Here is a 20,551-nt window from a genome sequence, read left to right on the forward strand (position 1 = left end):
TTTTGAGAGTTCGAGTACCCTAAATCAACAGTAAATGGCTTGTCAAGCTGGAGGACAAACTTCTGGCCAAGATGTTTTCATTAAAGAGTTTCGTGGATACAAATGCTGGCGCAGACTAAAGCTTGTCATGTTGTTTCACAATATTGACCAATGCTGACGTTGACTCGCTTCCGAATATTAGCCATGGTCATGCAAAACACGTTGTTGTTCATCAACTTAATTTTTTTCGAAATCAGCCTTGACTACAGTGTGTCTAGCTGTGTTGATGTCGATGTACGTCTTGGGCCACGGACGCTGATCATACCTCATCATTCGATTTATTTCGACCAGGTGCATTCTCGGATCTAGATATTATCTTATATTTTGTAGTGAACCAAATACCTGAGTTTTCTTTTTAGATCTAGCACGAGCTTTGCCAAGGATATGAGCGCCAGCTCCAGGGTTGTTCACAAATAGTTTTACTAGCCGAGTCCAACATATCATCGCTGACTTTAAAATTCGTATGTTTCAGGAGATAGTCGTTGTGGAACTCATTCAGCTCAGCCGAGTAGTCAAGATGACACCAGTGTTGTCATAGAAAACAACATCAGCTCAAAGCGTTTGTCTATCCACTGGAATCCTCCTGTCTGCATCTTTTTGGACATAGCCCCAACTGTCGTAGTGCGAACTAAATGCCCGGCAGTCTTTCGAGCATTTCCTGAAAACTGTGTTAACAAGCATTCCACAAGCAGCTGGCGGCGACACTTAAAGCCCTAATAAAACCTGAGGGAGAAAATATTCGGCTCGTTTGTGAACAGAGCGAGAAAATGGACACTTCAGTTCCAGGACGACAATTTTATTCTCCGTGATGACTGAACTGTCTGGACTGTTCCTGAATCCCGGAATGTTCTTGAAGCAGATGTCGTTACTAAACATCTTGTTGTATATGATAACAAATCGCGTACCCCAGAGACATAGCAACGTTGCCTGATAATCTTTCTTGATGATTGTTCTTTGAGCGATATCATTAACCTAAAGTTGTGTTCATCAGCTGAAAACATTCTAAAGATTTTTGTCTTGCTTTATGGCTGCTCACAAACTACTCAATAATTTCTTCGAGATTTGTGGTATTGTCTCATGGTTTCTCCAACAGCAAACCACCGCAGGTTGCGCAGTGAATTTTTGTCAAATTCATTTAGATTAATAACATAATCAAGTTTAATAATAACCAGACATTTGTGGTCAGACAGTGATAATTTTCAACAAAAAAACAACCACCACTGACTTTATACTCGTCAAAGCGATTTAATTTAGGGAAGAACTAATTGGGGTCAAAACTGACTCCCCTAATATAACTGACATGTACTTTTTCAGATGGTAAGTAAAGGATTTATGTCTTCAGTGATATGAGTAGGTATGTATGTATTACATTCAAAATCATGGCAAAAGAACCATCATAATATATTCATCTTGTTCATAGTCACAATGTACTATGCCATAAGCAGAGTTAGCATTTGTTTCGAAAAATTAGTTCTGCATTCCACTTGTTTCTCCAATAAAAATCATTAATAATTGTACGTGGAGTGCGATCACGTGGCTAAAGCTTGAAGCACCGACAATCCTGTAACATCGATGTGCGTTACTATCATTAAGCGGATTAAAAATGTGGAAAACCACGAGAACAATATTTAGACAAAATAAGAATTTATGAACAAATGTCTTCAATACACTTTCTGGATCAAATGGACAACGATAACGACAAATAAGACTGTTGGAAGAAAGAAGAAACAGTGATGGACTAGAATCCCATGCCAATAAGAGAAAATGGAGATGGAAACGCCGCATCCTAAGAAAAGCCCAAACTAGTGCTAAAAGACGGACAACGTGGTATAAAACAGACAGAGAGACATATAAAATCAAAGGCTACAAATTAAATTTAGGATTAAAGGAAACGTGTTTGTGATGAAGAGAGACAACAGAAAGGCCCAAGTTGAGTCATTTTTTGTGATACAGTAAGATGGTTGGATGCCGGAGTTTGCATCGAGGCTTATGTTTGCGTTATAATAGACAGGTTGATAATGCACTTCAAACGTAAATTATATATAGTGGATATTTACCATGTGTAGAAAAACAGTTTTGTTCGTCAAGCGGAAACGTGTTACGTTCTCAGGCGAAACCAAGACTGAACCCATAAATAACGTTCCTACCTCACGAATGATATGTATTCTTAATATTATATCCGAAGGAACAAACAGCGCTGATTAGCTTGAAATTTTCCATTCTCTCCGGACATAGTTTCCATTATGGTAGAAGAAGTCATATTACTAGACTGGTGTCAAATAGATTCTTTATTTTACGATTATTTCAAAAGTATCATCCGATAACCTTTTCTTCATCTATCCATTACTTAAAATTTCCGCTCTTGTTTAATTTATGAATATTTGATTTCTATCAAAAATGAAAGTTATAATATATAAACAAAAACGTTTGGCTTGCATTAATACGTCTTCTGCGAACAATATTGGGTTTAAATGGATAGCATTTGAGCACGGTAAGATCAAATAGCCAACAGATAGTATTATCTGTAAGCTGAAGATTGTTGTGCCCATGACAACTCCTTTCCCTCTTGTATGCTTTTTTGGTAATTACATAACTCTGATGATGAAATTTGTTCATGTAATTATACGTTCGGCCGGTAAAAAGTTTTTGGACAAACATATTTAATTTACAAACGCTTCATGTCTCCTGGTTATATGGGAATTTGTTTAATTAGTTACAAAGTTAAATAAGAAAAACATACCGGCAGAACCATATCGGTCACTAAAAGTGATTGATGACGTAACTGCTTTATTAAGTTCCGCACAACATTGAGACCACTCTTCAGCCGACCGACCTAGTATCCCTGTTAATAACGCAACTGTCATTCCAGTTCCCTTGACTGGAACAGCTGCTATTCCCATGTTTAGACTACCTAGATGTTGGAAATGTAAGATGGGAAATGAATAGTAATATAACGATATTTTCAAATACTAACATAGGATTCAAATGAGGTACGTGCAATGTTCAAACAAACTAAAACTATCTCAGTTTTTTAAGGATATTATTAAGATAACAGCTGAAAAAGTTTCAAACTTTACTACCATATTAGTAAACATTCTGAAAATGGTTTGATAATATATACATTTGATAATCATAAAGACATTTCTTTATAAACGTTTGCCATACATTTATTAAAATCTTTATTCTGCTTTCATTGCAATAGTAAATCTCGTCTGATACCATCGTCAATATTGTTCCCCAGAATATAGATCTCATCAAATCCTTCAGTAATTGTGACAGTGGAGATTCGAGCGTATTTCGCATCCTCATATATTTCGAGGCTGGCAAATCGTACAGCCACTGGCAGCTTGTGGTTTTCTACAATATCTCTTAATACTTGGGGCTTCTAAACTATAAAAGGAAATGCTGAAATGTAATGCAAGGTAAAAACAGAAAACCATCCTGATACAACATTAACTCCTTGTACAGTGCCTAAAGCAATGCTCACAAACCCACATTTGTGCTCTGTGAATAATGGGCGCCATTAGCTTGTTGGTCTAAATGGTTTATCTCCGAATTTATGCCATGGATTCAAATCTACTCGGCATAGATATCAGTAGTTATTGTTATTATTATTATCTACACGAAAAAAAATCGAATTTCAAAGATCCACACAATGAAAAGAAAGACAACTCTTGGTTGTCGTGGACATACAAGGCCGGAAGTGAAAGCAATGGGCAGACGTTTTGAGGCAAACAAAAGAAATAACAGCTGATTTAAAGATGGTTAAAGCATCAGCAATAAACATAATTAATGAGAATGATGTCTTTGCAAATAAATATATGGATTTTGCATTATAATTGTTTGCAATTAAACAAAAAATAGTCTAATAGCTCTTTTGTCAGGAACCAATTCGAATTGTGTTCAATACAACTATATGACAGCTATCGAAGACCTGTGCATGTTAAATAAAGTCAGCAAATCTGGAGAAAAAGAGTGAAATAAAAACTGGTACTTGAATTGTTGATTCACCATACTCCTAAGTAGAACTTTATATCCCCTACCTGAATAGACAAAATAAATTCCCGACAACCAGACGAATTCTGGAAATATGATTGACTTCCATTTAATATTCAGTTTGAAGAAGAAGAAAAAAATATTGAAAAGTATCTCACAAAATATCACACTACGATGATTAGAAACGTAAATACATGTATGGATCAATTTTAATTTCGGACAGATTCACCTCCCCTTAAAATGTCTGGAATCACCGGTCAAATTTACTTGGCATTTTAATCAGCTTATATATTCATTTGTTGCATAATATAAGGTGTTTGCTAAAATAAAAGATTCATACTGACTAAACGTTAGCGTTATTCTGACAAAAATGACCATATTTGTTCACGACAGAGTGTTTGCAGTATATCAGACTTCATGGAATGAAGTTCTGCATTACATAGGAGGAGCAATATACGCATGTCAGGCAGGTAATTTAAGGATTGAATGGCAATCATTACGCAATCATATAACCACATGTAAAACGTGTCTCTCTTCCCCATTCGTCAAATATTAACCAAAAAAGTGGAAAATTAATAAACGTCTTGTAGAAAACGCAAAGCTGACGCTATCATTACATCTTCATCTAAGTTCCTTTCCATTTTCTTTTGAAATGCCCTAGATTATTTATGATATGGAGAAGTAGCCAAAGACTGATAAAAAAAATCAATTATCTTTTTAAAGAACCAGTCAGTATTCATAAACAAGGAAGACCCATTGTTGAAACATGCGGTTCCCTGTTCATATTATAGGGTCAGGTGTTTCTGCTATAATAACATGCTTGTCCTTCCACATTGATAATAACATGGGTAATGTTCAGGGGTATTTAGTCTTGCAATATCAGCAAACTAAACAGCTAATAAGCTTTATCTGTGTGCATAAATAATGCCTAACTGGTCTTATGTCAAACATTTGAAATATAACTGCCATATTTTTCGGAAATTGCACAACGTCATAAGAACTTTATGAAGATAGGAATGCATCAAAGATGCCTAAAATATATAAAGGATTTCTGAAGTACAACAGAAAGAAAGCATTCTTGAATTAAAATTAAACAAGTCACTACGCATGAGAGATAAATATAATCCTTTCAATTGCAGAATATTGCAGATCGTTGTATATCTTTGTCTGTTTACAACCAAAGTTAAAATTAAAACCTAACAAGCTGGTATTTTCAAGTATAAACAGATTGTACTATGTGACTCGTTAAAAAAATGACCAAACATTCCAAACGTACGATATACGGCTTTTTCAAAGATTGTTCTATTTTGCAGACTGCATGGCAACTGCTGCAAAAGCAAATAAATAAGGGCGTTAGTACGATGATAACATATCTTTTTTAACATTTAGACTCCATGAAAGTTAGAGTGGATTTTTTTTAAATCAAGTAACACATCCGTCCCTTTTCTTTTCCCAGCCTATCTTTTTCACAGATGAACAAGGGATGAGGATGATCCAAGGGTATAGAATACAAGGCTCCTTGGGAACCATCTGCTTTCATGGCAACAGCCTTGATGTGTCTCTGTTTGGAGCATGTATGAAACCTGATAATCTGAAATACGTACCCTTTGTCAAGACTGATTTATTGCAATTTTTATGCATATAAGAATACGATCCCCCAATCATGACTTTTGTTGCACAAACAATTTTGCTCGTGCTGATTTTAATTGATTTCCTATGCTCAGAGTCTGAAATTATAATACAAAACAATATGGATAATTGTTGTCATTTTTTCTTTCACGCCAGTTTTTAAAGAATATTAATAGATATGAAATATAAATTGCTATATTTAACTGTTATCTCTTTATTCAAGTATGTGCCTTGGAAACTTCGCGATCGTTGATAACAGCATAAAGAATATCTGAACCTAGACAACACATGTAAGCTCTTGACTGAATTAATGCCCACTTTTAGAAAAAGACAAAATGTATGGGAAATATAAAAGCCTTGTTGACGTTATTAAAATTACTCTCCAAAGCCGAAATCTTGTCTACATTTTTAAAAAAAACTTCGACCCTCTTCAAACACAAACAAGTGCCTATCAGCTAGGCTCACACGAGGTAGATGTGCGTCAAGTGCCATTCAGCTAGCCCCACACGAGATAGATGTGCAACAAGTGCCACTCAACTAGCCCCATACGAGGTAGATGTGCAACATGTGAAATTCAGCTAGCCCCACACGATGTAGATGTGCAACAAGTGTCATTTAACTAGCCCCACACAAGGTAGATGTGCAACAAATGCTATTCAGTTAGCCCCACACGAGGTAGATGTGCAAGGTGCAACAAGTGCCATACAGCTAGCTCCACACGAAATAGATGTGCAACAAATGCCATATAGCTAGCCCCATACGAGGTAGATGTGCAACAAGTGCCATTTAGCTAGCTCCACACGAAGTAGATGTGCAGCAAGTGCCATTTAGCTAGCCCCACACGAAATGGAAGTGTAACAAGTGCCATTCAGCTAGCCCACACGAGATAGATGTGCAACAAGTGCCACTCAGCTAGTCCCACAGGAGGTGGAAGTGCAACAAGTGCCATTCAGCTAGCCCCACACGAGGTAGATGTGCAACAAGTGCCACTTAGCTAGCTCCACACGAGGTAGATGTGCATCAATTGCCATTTAGCTAGCTCCACACGAGATAGATGTACAAGTGTCACTCAGCTAGCGCAACATGAGGTAGATGTGCAACAAGTGCCATTTATCTAGCTCCACACGAAATAGATGTGCAACACTTGCCATTCAGCTAGCACACACGAGATAGATATGCAACAAGTGCCACTCAGCTAGCCCCACGCGAGGTAGATGTGCAGCAAGTGCCATTTAGCTAGCTCCACACCAAATAAATGTGCAACAAGTGTCATTCAGCTAGCCCCACAATATAGATGTGCAGCAGGTGCCATTCAACTAGCTCCACACGAAGTAAGTGTGCATCAAGTGCTATTCAGCTAGCCCCATACAAACTAAATATGCATTGAGTGTTATTCAGCTATCCCCACACGAAGTAGATGCTCAGCAATTGCCACTCAGAAATCATTAGCGAATAAAATTAATTACTGCAAACGCTGTTGCTTCTTTACGGCACTTGTGGTCGGGTGTTGGACATCTCAAATTATCACGCTCATGTATATAATGAACAGTCTTGTCTTGTGCAGGAGTCCAGGGTCGTTTTTGGTCTATGCTGTATAAGTAATCGAACGATGAGGTAATGTATTGGCAAGAGCCCAAGATGGGTGCTTTGCTGTAAACCAATTGACCTTGACTTCAATAGGTTGAGCGATCATATCGCATAATATATTGCCTTACCTTCGCAATGATCACCTGAAGTATGAATGAAAGGCACTAAGACATTAACGAAATAGAAACAGGTGAAATACTTATTTAGCCAATCCCTTAACGTAAACTTATTAAGGATGTGACCTTCATCACATGGTCATAGGATCAATCGCGAGTATCACGTAATGAATTGTCTTAATTTTGGTAAGATACGGTTCCAGTATGAACAAAATCCATCGAGGAATTTTGGAAATGTAAGCCAAATGTAGCCCAAAACCATAAGTCCAATCTTGTTATGGATGTGACCTTGATTTCATTGTCAAAAGGGGTGAATGCGAGTGTAATAGAAATAAATGCTTTAGCTTCATGATAATCCTGACCAAGTACGGTACTAATCTATCAAGAGATATAAGAAACATATGTAAATGAAACGTTCTAACCAAAAACATGGCAAACTGATGATGAAGGCGCCGCTGCATCCAGAAAAAGAGACCTCTTTCCACTACAGTTGGCTCAGACAAAATCATTCCAGGAAACTGTGTTTAAGTTAGCTGGGAGGAGGAGGGGCATTTTGTTCTTGTGAACTCGTCGAGGTGCCTTGTCTCTATATTATTCGATAGGTCATGTTTTTATATTACTGGTATATGTTGTGCACCAATGAAAAGACGAAGTAACTAGTAGGAATTTGTTTATCCTTGAGGTAAGGTATGACAGCTATTATTAGATACTGAATTAGCGACATGGTCGAATAATTCGTGTGTATGTATAGGAATAGCAATATGTACACGTAAATTAAATAGTATTCCATGCACTTCATCCTTGTTCAGTCTACATATATCTACATCTTTTCTATAGATTGATACATAATATAATTTACCTAGACATCGTTTTGTGGCCAAATAATATATGTGTACTATTTTACCCAACAATTGTTTATACGTTATATATGTTACCTGTCCGACATCAAAAGTAGCGTCGTCCATTGCACTCAAAAACCCATCTGTCACCATAACCAGCTTTGGTAATTCTATCCTGAACCGCTGATTCAGTTATGGGATGTCGTAGCGTGTGTTGCAAATTTTAAATTACATAATTAGAACAGTTAGATAGCCTGCAGATTAAATGGCTGACAAACCCCTCAATTAGTTACAAATGCAGTATTAATCTGGTGTGTGTCACTTGTTAATTTAGTAGTTTTCTTACCGTACTGATCCTATAATGTACATCTATTGCAAAGTACTAAACTAAACCATCACATATCTAGGAGTAGCTGAAATACTTATATCCTGCACATATAAAGTTGTTGTTTTGTTGTTGGTTTTTTTTGTTTCAATTTCAGCGCAAGATAGGCTATACATTGGCGGCCAGTATAATTGGTGGAGGAAGAATCCGGGAAACCCTGGTAAGAACCACTGACCCATGGGAAGCTACTGGCAAGCTTTCTCATACACTCACCTTTACCGAGAACGAGACTCGAATTCATGCGGACCGAAGTGAGATGGCGATGATCGCTAAAAAGGGAGAGCCTTACTACTCGGCTACGTGGGGTTCCCATATATAAAGTACACTGTCGAATGGGAATTTGCATTGTACTGTCCGATAAATAAGTTTACATCCATTCTAGAAATACGCAGTTGGAGATTTTTTAACATCCATCCATATGTTGCAAGGACAAATGCTTTGTTGTTTACCCCAAAGCAGACGTTATCATAGCCTGTCTTGTATTATTTTCAACCTTCTCGGTTCTAAATTGATCTTGAGCATGAAGTGCAATGCATTCTAAATGTTTGCAACATTTTCGTCAATAATTTATAAGTTCATTGACAAGATGTATATTAATCAACAGGTTAGAATGCATCTCTCTAATGCCCTTGACTTCGAAAATTTTCATTACCGTATGGGGAATGTAGTTTTGGATATTTACGATGTTATAAACTCTTTTCCGTAAATAGAACATTTCGATAAACTTGCGATTTTTGCAGGTTCCACTTCCTTGTTTACCTTGCGTGGATTATGCAAATTACACATATCAGCCTACTGAGAAATTAAAACACGTTTTGTTCAAAGGCATGTGATACATACATGTGATAGGACACGTAATAATTACATGAAAGATGTGTGATACAGACATGTGATAGGATACGTAATGAGTACATAAAAGATATGTGATACAGACACGTGATAGGACACGTAATGAGTACATAAAAGATATGTTGTTGTTGTTGCTGCTGTTGTAGGGTTTAACGCCATTTTTCAGCACACGATAGCTATACATGGAGGCCAGTATTATTGGTGGAGGAAGAACCCGGAAAATCCCCGGAAAGAACCACCGACCCTCGAGAAGCTACTGGCAAGCTTTCTCACATACTCACATTAGCCGAATCCGAGACTCGAACCCACGCAGACAGAGGTGAGATGGCAGTGATCCGTAACGAAGAGCGCTTTAGACCACTCGGCCACTCGGGGCCCCATAAAAGATATGTGATATATACATGTGACACGTTGTTGTTGCTGTAGTAAACGCCATTTTTCAGCACACGATAGGCTATATATGGCGGCCAGTATTAATGGTGGAGGAAGAGCCCGAGAAAACCCCCGGAAAGAACCACCGACCCACGACAAGCTACTGGCAGGCTTTCTCACATACCCACATTGGCCGAATCTGAGACTCGAACCCACACAGACAGAGGTGAGATGGCAGTGATCCGTAACGGAAAGCCCTTTAGACCACTCGGCCACTCGGGGTCCCCAGATAAGACACGTAATGAGTACATAAAAGATATGTGATACAGACATCGGATAGGACACGTAATGAGTACATAAAAGATATGTGATACATACATGGGATAGGAAACGTAATGAGTACATTAAAGATATGTGATACATACATGTGATAGGATACGTAATGAGTACTGATCCGCACATTTTCGGCTGACAGATCAGCACGCTGATCACTGGGTCATTGTAGATCATGGCTCGTGTATCGCCTCTTACGACGCGAAAGAGGAGGAGAACGCATCAGACCTATTCGACATCCCAAAGCCCGCAAATGGAGGGGGGTCGGTAGAGGAGATGATAGGGCATCAAGGATGATAAAGCGATCACTGGATTAAAATAAAATCAGTCTCTGGAATTTTTCTGAAAATATAATTTCTTTCTCTTAATAAATCTTGAGGATGTCCTGAGATTTTTGTAGAATTTAATTACTTATTTTGAAACATTAAAAGACTTCGAATGCAATTCTAAGACTGTAGATAGTTTTTTTGCTCGTATTGCATCTGCCTCTCATAATGATCCTAATATTGGTAGAAATACCGAAACCAAACGATTTGATTAAATGGATGAATAATATGAACACATAAGATATATACAAATGCTGTGTGTGTGTGTGTGTGTGTGTGTGTGTGTGTGTGTGTGTAAGAGAGAGAGATCTAAATTTTTAAAGTAGATTTACCAATTTTTCAGTCATGTCTGCATATTGCCCGTTTAAAGTGATGTCTAGCACTAGGGCATCATGCTGCAGACATGTAGCATTATGTCTCACCCATTCACATTATCCTGACACCATGTGGACCAGTCCTAACACTAACCTCTTAATGCTAAGGGTCTAGTGAGGCAGCATTTAGTACTATTTGTGACTCGGTCAGGGTTCGACCCCTCAAGCTCCTTTCCTGACGTGGACGCTCCAATCCGGGGGTCTCAAACACGCGGCACGCATGCCGCATTCGGCCGGCCAAGCCGTATCCTTGGCCCGCAAAATGATTGGCGTCACAAGGTGTCATGAGAGATAACAAAGGTGGTGCGGCCCTTGGGCCATCTGAAATACCCTCATGCAGTCCTCAAGGTGGTTTGAGTTTGAAACCCCTGCTCTTACTACTGGGTCACCGGATCGTTGAATTGATTTCTAGGTTATAGCAATGTGATACTATATGAACCGTTGTTGTTGTTGTTGTGGGGTTTAACGCCATTTTCAGCACACGATAGGCTATGCATGGCGGCCAGTATTAATGGTGGAGGAAGAACCCGGGTAAACCCCGGGAAGAACCACCGACCGACGAGAAACTACTGGCAGGCTTTCTCACATATCCACATTTTCCGAATCCTGGACTCGAACTCACGCAGACAGAGGTGAGATGGCAGTGATCCGTAACGGAGAGCGCTTTAGACCACTCGGCCACTCGGGGCCCCTATATGAACCGTAAAATTATAAAATGTAATCTACAATTAACAATTGTGATAATGTATAAACCATCCAGTATAAAATGTAATCTACACTCAGTGAATGTGATACTGTATAAACCATCCAGTATAAAATGTAATCTATACTCAGTGAATGTGATACTGTATAAACCATCCAGTATAAAATATAATCTACAATCAGTGAATGTGCCATCAACGCCACCACATCTTTAATGTACTCCCTTCTGTTATTTGTTTTCGGTTTTAATGCCGAGTAATAACGATGTACAGCAGCATGTTAAATATGATTATACCACTTAGCATTTTCTATACCAGCACGGACAGCAGGAGTATAATTTTGTTATTCGGTAAAGGTATATATAACTCCTCATCAAAAACAAACACCCCAAAATTAGTGTCAAAATTTACGCTGGCTCCTTTTAAAGAAAATAAACAACATATTATTAATAGTCTAGTCTACATGTATTCTAAATTGTATCAGATTGTACCAAGCTATACCAAATTATACGAAACTATACCATATTATACCCAACTATACCGAATTATAATAAACTATACCATATTATACCAAACTATACCGAATTATACCAAACTATACCAAATTATACCAAGCTATACCATATTATACCAACCTATACCGAATTATACGAAACTATACCATGTTACTAACAAGCTAATGTCAAGGAACAAATCAACACCAGATCCAACTACCTTCTCTCCAGTCGACCTTCCGGACATGTTTGCAAATTTCTTCCGTGACAAAGTACAAACCATTAGAGATAAGCTTGACATCACAATTTCAATTCACTCGTCGTCACCATACAGTTGTGATACATAATTTGAGCGGCAACCATCAGCAGCATTTAAACCTGTCTCTATGGATTTCGTACGTACAATCCTGATGAAGAGTGCACCAAAGTCTTATGAACTTGATCCAATTCCAACATCACTGCTGCTTGAGTGCTTAGATCCTGTATTGCCTTCACTAACTGATGTTATTAATACATGAAATGGCAGTGATCCGAAACGGGGAGCGTTTTTGACCACTTGGCTACTCGGGGTCCCCAAATATGTATTAGCAACTGATAGCAATATTCATTTCATATCGCTTCTATACAAATATGTGTTAGCTATTTGAATAAAATTGTTTGAATATGCATCTTGTCACGTGTTTAAGCTCGAATAAACAGTAACACAAGAAAGAGTAAAAACAACAAGCTTTGAAAAAATTAAAACATTACCTATTTCCTGGAAAAGTACTGTAAAAATAAGAAGAAAAAAAAGAACTTACGGTTTTAAGAATCAAATCCAAAAATAATCCAAGATTAATCCACGTATACAATTTCAGAAGTACTAATATTGAAACGTTCTAATGGTTTCAAGCTCGAGTCCCGACGAAGAATCCAAGATGGAAGGCGATGACGTATGCTGTATCCTGTTCAATGTTGTTGTCTACAGTTCCTTGTAAAAACACAAGAAATAATACTCCGGTTTTGGAAATCCAAATAAAAATTTTAAGAAATGTCTTTGTTCAAGAATTATGAATGAGCACTCAAACAAATTTCAAGAGTAAAAAGAATTAATCCTTTAAAATCCAAATAATTATAATAAATATTAAAATTGAATTCCCAAATGACACAACAAAAGAAACACCTTTACGCCCCAGTGTTTAGAAACCCGAATCAGAGATCGAACTCTCTAAGCATCACAAGTAACAAATAAGTGATGCACAATTTTGGAAATGCCTAATTGCGAAAAAGAGGGTCACGTGACTGTGTTTGCATCACGCACTCACAGCATGGCCCGGACAAGAACAAATCATTTTACTCAAAGAATAAAATAAAAAAAGGTTGTTTACTGCACTAAAATCTATTCATAAGTCGAGAGTCATTTATCCAGCACAGCATCGATCTCAACCGTATTATTCCCACAATGAAAATAAATTTTTAAAAAATTGTTGACGTCACTGTTACTAATTTTGAATTAAGGTCAGGAACGAGGTCAGCCTTGTGCATATACTAAAATGAACAGTCAATTCAAATTATTTTCTGGAGAAAGCATCGAGTTCTTAGTAAAATGAACTACATTATTTTGACATATAATGAAATTAAAAACTAAAAGATTTTAAAAACTTACAAACAGTTAAATCAGATATATATTAAATCAAATATACATAACACCCCCATAACGAAAAAGAAAGATTTATATAATAAAGCTTTATTTTTACAACAGACGAATTATACATGAGGTTAAAAAGAACTCATATAAATAACACACAGTGTACATGAAATAATACATTGTTATACACGGGAAAGTGCGTCTTCTATTAAATTATCTTTTCCCTTGATGTGCCTGATGTCAATATCATAATCGTGTAACAACAAACTCTACCTTAGTAATCTTTGATTTTGTTTTTCATCTTGCCGAAGAAAGTAAGGGGGTTGTTGTCACTAAACAATAATCGAAGAAGGAGCTAACTAAGGTAAATTTCAAAATGTTGTAACGTCAATATCAAATCCAAATATTCCTTCTCGATTGTTGAATAATTTCTTTGATGCTTATTTAATTTTTTAGAAAAATAACACACTGGATGATCAATGGCATTTTCATCTTCTTCAATCAAAACTGCCCCAACCCCAACACCACTCGCATCAACGGACAATTTAAATGCTTCGCTGAAATTTGGAGCTGTAAGAACTGACGCGCTTTTAAGTATGGCTGTTAACTTGTCAAAAGCCTCCTGACATTTTACAGCCCGTAGGAACTTGTTTTTCTTACTCACTAAATTTGCCAGCGGTTCAGCAACTATAGAAAAATTGGAACAAATTGTCGATAGTATCCGGCCATACCTAAAAATCGCATCAAATGCTTATTATTAACAGGCACGGGAAATTCAGAGATGTCCTTGACCTTAGCATCTATAGGTTTAACTTGTCCATGTCCCACGATGCGTCCTAGAAATGTTACACTAGCACGGCAGAACTCATTTTTAGATAAATTAAATGTTAAACATGCATCTGTGAGTCTGTCAAAACAAAAATCCGAATTGTTGCTAAATGTTCTTTCCAGGTGTCGTTGTAGATGATGACATCATTGATGTAAGCATCACAATTGTCTAGACCAGAGGTAATCATATTCACGAGATGCTGAAATGTACTTGGCGACCCTTTCATCCCGAACGGCATTACTTTATATTGGTAAAGTCCATCTGGAGTCACGAATGTCGAAATTTCCCTTGCTCTTTCCGATAGTGGAATGTGCCAAAATCCTTTCAGATGGTCAAATTTCGTGACATACTTGGCATTCCCGATCTTATCAATACAGTCATCTATTCTTGGTAATGGGAATGAATCTGTTTTTGTCACACTATTCACCTTCCTATAATCAGTACACGTACGGAACTTGTTATCTGGTTTTGGAACAAGTATGCATGGTGAACTCCAGTCACTTTTACTGAGATTTATAAAATCATTCTCCAGCAAATATTGAATTTCGTTTTTCAAATATTCCTGTTCAAGAGGGTCCATATGTATGGATGTTGTTTCACAGGTTTGGAATTTACAGGTTCATTTCTTTTTTGCTCTTGCATATGTGAAATAGTACTGGTTGTTTTGAAAAGTCATGTCGTTGTATTGGTATGTGGGTTTTTTGTAATTACATTGATGTTTCATACAAATTGCACAAGTAATTTCATTATTTAATACGGCTATCACACTTGGTCGTCTTGCAACCCATTCACGAGATCTCATATCTTTCTGAATTATTTATTTCGCATATTGATATCGAAATAACCGCTTAACAAGTGTTCGATTAAATCGTTCAACAATTGCCTGATCACGGTGAGTTGCGGTATGTCCTTGCCTGGTTTTAACGTTATGTTTCTTCATCAGATTTGATATTGCACCACGAAATTCCTTGCCAGGATCAACCTGTAGTAACCGTGGCCATCGTAGACCACCTAGTGGTCCGAATCCTCGTTGATATAATTCGTTCAAACGCAAATACAACTTCAGTTGCTGCTTTAGTGGATAGTGTTTTTGCTTCTTTATACCTACATGCAATGCCAACGACAGTCAACGCGTATTTGTATGTATTTGATTGACGTCTACCAATTTTAATAATATCGTGTGGTAAAAATAAAATATATATTTGATGAACTTCATTAGAAGTGCTGAAATCAAAATGTGCATGCTGAATTCGTTTAGGTGGTGGTAGGTAAATTTGCCGTATTGCCTGTCGTGCTAACCATTTTGCAGCAACATAGCGTTTGATGTTTGCTGCATCAGCGAGTTTGCTAATCGCTTCTCTACCCCTCCAATATCCCCTTGGGCTATAATAAATCGATTCCGTTATAAAATATATTAATCGGTTGATTAATTACCGTAGCACTAGTCTACCTTTCATCGCAGATCTTGCCAACCAATTCGCTAATGATTCTCTGAGAGATTTTTATAATGGAATTTAACGAGTAAATCTGCTTCACATTTATTGGACACTCACCACGTCTTGGTTGATCTCGCTCTTCAAGTCGGATGTCGAGTCAAGTTTCAGGACCACAATAATTATATCCGGGAAGATGTTTTTCTCCTGGATACTTAGACCATGGAGTCCTGGTAAGTTTCCTAATGAAGCAGCGATATCACCACCTGTTTTCCTTGACTTGTCAAGGGATATATATATATATATATATATATATATATATATATATATATATATATATATATATATATATATATATGGTACCACATTTTACACATTTACCTGTAAGTGCTCGCTTTTATTTTTTCTTATTATTGTTGTTAATCCGCTGGTGGGGGTGGATGTTCGGCATCTAACACAATATAAATCCATATTATTTATTATATTTGTACAACATGGATGCCATTGATTTCTCCGCGACACGAAAGCAAGAGCCAGCAAAGCATATTTCAGCATTACCGAATTCCATGAGAATGATAATAATAGGTCCATCCGGATAGGGTAAAACACACTTACTACTTAATTTGATAATGAGGTTGCTCAAGTGGGATAAATGAGATTTAGTGGCACCATCCGTAGATGCTACGATGTGCTTATAGATTTTAAAGACAATGTAAAATTGTTGGACGAGGACGGCAATGATATTATTGATTTTATCACCTATATTGACGAAGCCAGATCTGTAGATGACCTCGATGGATCTATTAATAATATCGTAGTATACGATGATGTAATGCTGAACAAACAATCAAATCCAGCTCGGATATTTTCTCGAGACAGTCATTAAAACACCGATGTTATATATGTTACTCAGCGATATACTAAATACCTAAAGCGTTCAGAGATAACTGCAATATTTTAGTTGTGTCTAATGGAATTGATACACCTACTCTGCGAAATATTCATCAGACTTGGTGTAGTGGGGATATGGATATGATTAAAATCAAAAACTTCTTTTCAAAAGCACAATCTACCCCACATGAATTGATCACGATAAATTTACATGATCCTCGATCGCGATATCGTATAGGTCTTCATAAAATATTTGGTTGAGAAAAGACATTAGTTTTTCATTATTTTTAGATTTCTCGTCAGTATCTTTAAAAGTTGTTTAGCCTATCTAACTCTGATTCAGAATCATTCTGTACTCGTCGTATCATTTTATTTATACGATTTTCTCTTGCTTCATCTATAATTTTTTAAAATCATTTCCTGACTCAGGTTCGGGATTAAGAGACATTATAATAATTCTTAATTCAAATTCTGTATCTAAACAGCAGGAGGGAGGGTGCAACCAAACATGGCTGTCCAACGGGTAAACAAAAACATGCATACAAATTTAGAAAAAACACGAACGACAAAGATGAAGTAACAAAATGAGCTAACCCAATTAGAGAAACTCTCGGTTTTGGTTATAGGCTTTGGTTTGACGTTATTGACCTTATAATTTTTTTCGCATGATGTTTTATTTTCATAAGAACACTTTAAAGCAAGTGGTCAGTTCACCCTCTCTGCTGCTCTCTCTCTCCCTCTCTCTCTCTCTCTCACACACACACACACACACACACACACACACTGATATAATATCGTGTCATCTTCCATGGCAGTAAAGAGGATGAAGGTGACGTAAACCTGTATATTTCCTTATTTACTTTGCTATATATAGTAAGTATGTATACCTTGATGTGTAACGATATGGTTGCCCGGACAAGGCGTTAGTTTACGTACAATATTCATGTTTAATGTCTTTCACCTTTTCTCAAAGTTAAGAAAAAATTACTGATCGCCTTCGAAATTAATTTTCTATAGCTGATAGAGACGTAGGAGTAGCATCTGACAATCTGTTAACGATGAGATTGTAATGCATTAAAGATGTGAATTTGCATATTGTGAAAATTATTATTTTGGTATGTGTCCAGTTTTTATGAAACACATCAACTTAACAGATTCTACCCTTTTAAAATTGTATTCCTTTTCCAGAATTTGTTCACTTAGTTTAAAGAGAGCATGCCCATCAATACCCCGTTCTTTGAACACTATCAGGTGTTCTTGTAGTTTTAACCGCTTTAGTAAATCTGAGACATCGGTCACAGATGTTATTGTTTTTCCCTCGTACGTAATATTAACATGTTTATCGTCGATTTCGTAATTGGATATATTTCTTGCTGAACACTCTGGTGACTGTGAATCGTCTTGAAACCCTGCATTTGTCTCACCGCACGATCTGTCGCCGTTTGTTGGAGAGAGAGAACGTGGACGTTCTTTATCAACTTTCGGAGATGACAAGGAATGATGTTGCGAAAACATCTTGCTAAGCTGTCGGTTTATTCTTCGTAGAGACTGTAGCTTGCTGTTGGTCGTGTTAGACGACGTCAGGTCATGTGATCTTATACCTGTATAATAAGGCAATAATCGGTATTACAACTCAAACTTAAATAAATTTCACGACTAGTCAAATTCGACAAACACTCCAGACATTTATTGTATACGTATAATATATACATTATGCCGCATACATATAATCGTCGTCCCAACAGTTTACACGAAAACTGTTAAAATAAATGTATCCAATTTTTTAAAAATAATCCACTCTCTGTCTCTCCTACAACTACCAATGATGGATATAATTATTTAGATACCCTCATAAGGAGAATACAATGTTGGTATTTCATTCACTCATGTGTTATGCATAATGCAATGGTGCACTCAACAACAGAGTTTGACAGAGTGGTTAAACAAAAGTCGAAAATACATTAAACTGATTGTCACCAAGAACTACATATCCATAATGACTTTTTCTAAAGCTGTTATATCTATCAATGTGGCATGATCCATGCGTCATGATATCCACTTATCGTGATATCCACTTATCGTGATATCCACTTATCATGATATCCACTTATCGCGATATCCACATATCCTGATAGCCAAAGCTTCTATCTCGTCACAAATATTTAACCTAATCGATTTATGCACACTATCAAAGAGTAAACAATCGTGCATTCTCCTTTCATTGATATGTGTAGGTATGTTATTACATTCGAAATCGTAACAAAATGACCCTCATAATATATTCACCTTCTTCAATACAACCTCACAATGTACTATGCCATAAGAAGAGTTAGCATTTGTTTCGAAAAATTAGTTTTGCATTCCACTTGTTTCTCCAATACTAATCATTAATAATTGAGCGTGGAGTGCTATCCTGTGGCCAAAGCTTTAAGCACCGACAATCAGGTAACAACAGTTCCGATGTGTAGCATTCTCATTGTACGGATCAAAAGTGTGGAAAGCTAGGAGAACCATAATTAGAAAATTCCAAGAATTTACGAACAAGTATCTTTTGGATTTCTCCAATCAAACAAATAATGAGAAGGACAAATAAAACTGTATCTGAAAGGAGAACAAACCAAACAACGAATAGAATCCCATACCAGTAAGAGAAAATGGTGATACAAACGCCGCATCGTAAGGAAACCAGAAAGTATCAAAAGACGAACTTTGGAAGAAAAAAAAAAGAGAAGAACTTATGCAATCGAAAATAATGAATTATTGTCAGGATTGAAGGAAACGTGCTTGTGATGAGTGGAGACAGAGGAATATGACATGTATAGATAGTGGCATATAGTTAAATGATTGAATAGGGGAGATGACAGCGAGGCTTAGATCAGGGAAAGGAGGAGACCACATAGCACCCAACCACACCAAATCAAAGAACCTGTAATAATTGCAACGTTCTGGAAGATGAGTATCACTTTGTCTTATTATTTGCCGATTATAGAGAAGTATATAAGTTCTTATCTTTTAATAGGTCCGACTATGCTGAAATTTACCGCTCCGGTGGCCTAGTGGTTAGAGCGTCCGCCTCGGATGGGGGAGGTCGTGGGTTCGATCCCCGGTCGAGTCATACCAAGGACTTCCAAAAGTGGTACTAACAGCTGCCTTGCTTGGGGCTCAGTATTAAGAGGTTAGTGTTAAGAGTGGTCAGCCTGTGTTGGACATCATGTCTGCGGCATGATCTCCCAGTGCCAGACACCACTATAAACTGTCACACTGCACACATCCTACCGATATGACTGAAAAAATGTTAAAGCTACGTTAAAAATTCAAATCAAACACACACACCCAAAAACGCGCGCACGTTGAAATTTGTTAAATTACCAAATTCAAAAAAAGCTATTGAGGTTCACACTTTAGAAAATTATATAACATAAATCACTAATTTGAACGTAATATTATGATGACTACTACTTAAATTTACTTTCTCCTTTCAAACTGTGTAATACATTCATCACACTGTGTCATAATTCATGTACAAAGGGCTTATTCTACAATTAAGTAAAGCACGTTCAATACTGCTTATGTAGTGATGACAGTTTTTGTGTCCACTCCCTAGAGTGCTCGGGGATGTGGGTATATACACATAAGTATATAATTTTAGTATTTAATGAATGTTTATAAATTCGATCGGTTTGTATTTCATTATTTATTACACGTGTCACCATCAATGTTTATAACAATTA

At 37.0% G+C, this 20,551-nt stretch overlaps 2 protein-coding genes across 7 annotated transcripts in view; both read right to left on the reverse strand.

The window, feature by feature from the left end:
• Positions 1–9,725, reverse strand: part of LOC149783246 (uncharacterized) — a 40,299-nt gene extending 30,574 nt beyond the window's left edge. The window contains exons 1-2 of one of the 2 annotated variants that reach the window (XM_089931461.1): positions 8,303–9,725; positions 2,780–2,950 (exon numbers count right to left, since the gene is read on the reverse strand). In XM_089931461.1, the coding sequence (XP_089787587.1) occupies positions 2,780–2,939 (160 nt within the window). In that variant the 5' untranslated portion in view covers positions 2,940–2,950; positions 8,303–9,725. The remainder of the gene's footprint in view (positions 1–2,779; positions 2,951–8,302) is intronic. The other variant, XM_089931460.1, reaches the window with a different exon arrangement.
• Positions 9,726–13,750: 4,025 nt separating this feature from the next.
• Positions 13,751–20,551, reverse strand: part of LOC149783247 (uncharacterized) — a 35,071-nt gene continuing 28,270 nt past the window's right edge. For 4 of the 5 annotated variants that reach the window (XM_089931451.1, XM_089931452.1, XM_089931450.1 and 1 more), the window contains one exon: positions 13,751–18,421. In XM_089931451.1, the coding sequence (XP_089787577.1) occupies positions 17,928–18,421 (494 nt within the window). In that variant the 3' untranslated portion in view covers positions 13,751–17,927. The other variant, XM_089931454.1, reaches the window with a different exon arrangement.

Source organism: Sinohyriopsis cumingii, chromosome 14 (assembly GCF_028554795.1).
Source record: "Sinohyriopsis cumingii isolate HCF-2022 chromosome 14, ASM2855479v2, whole genome shotgun sequence".
NCBI classification, from domain to species: Eukaryota; Metazoa; Mollusca; class Bivalvia; order Unionida; family Unionidae; genus Sinohyriopsis; species Sinohyriopsis cumingii.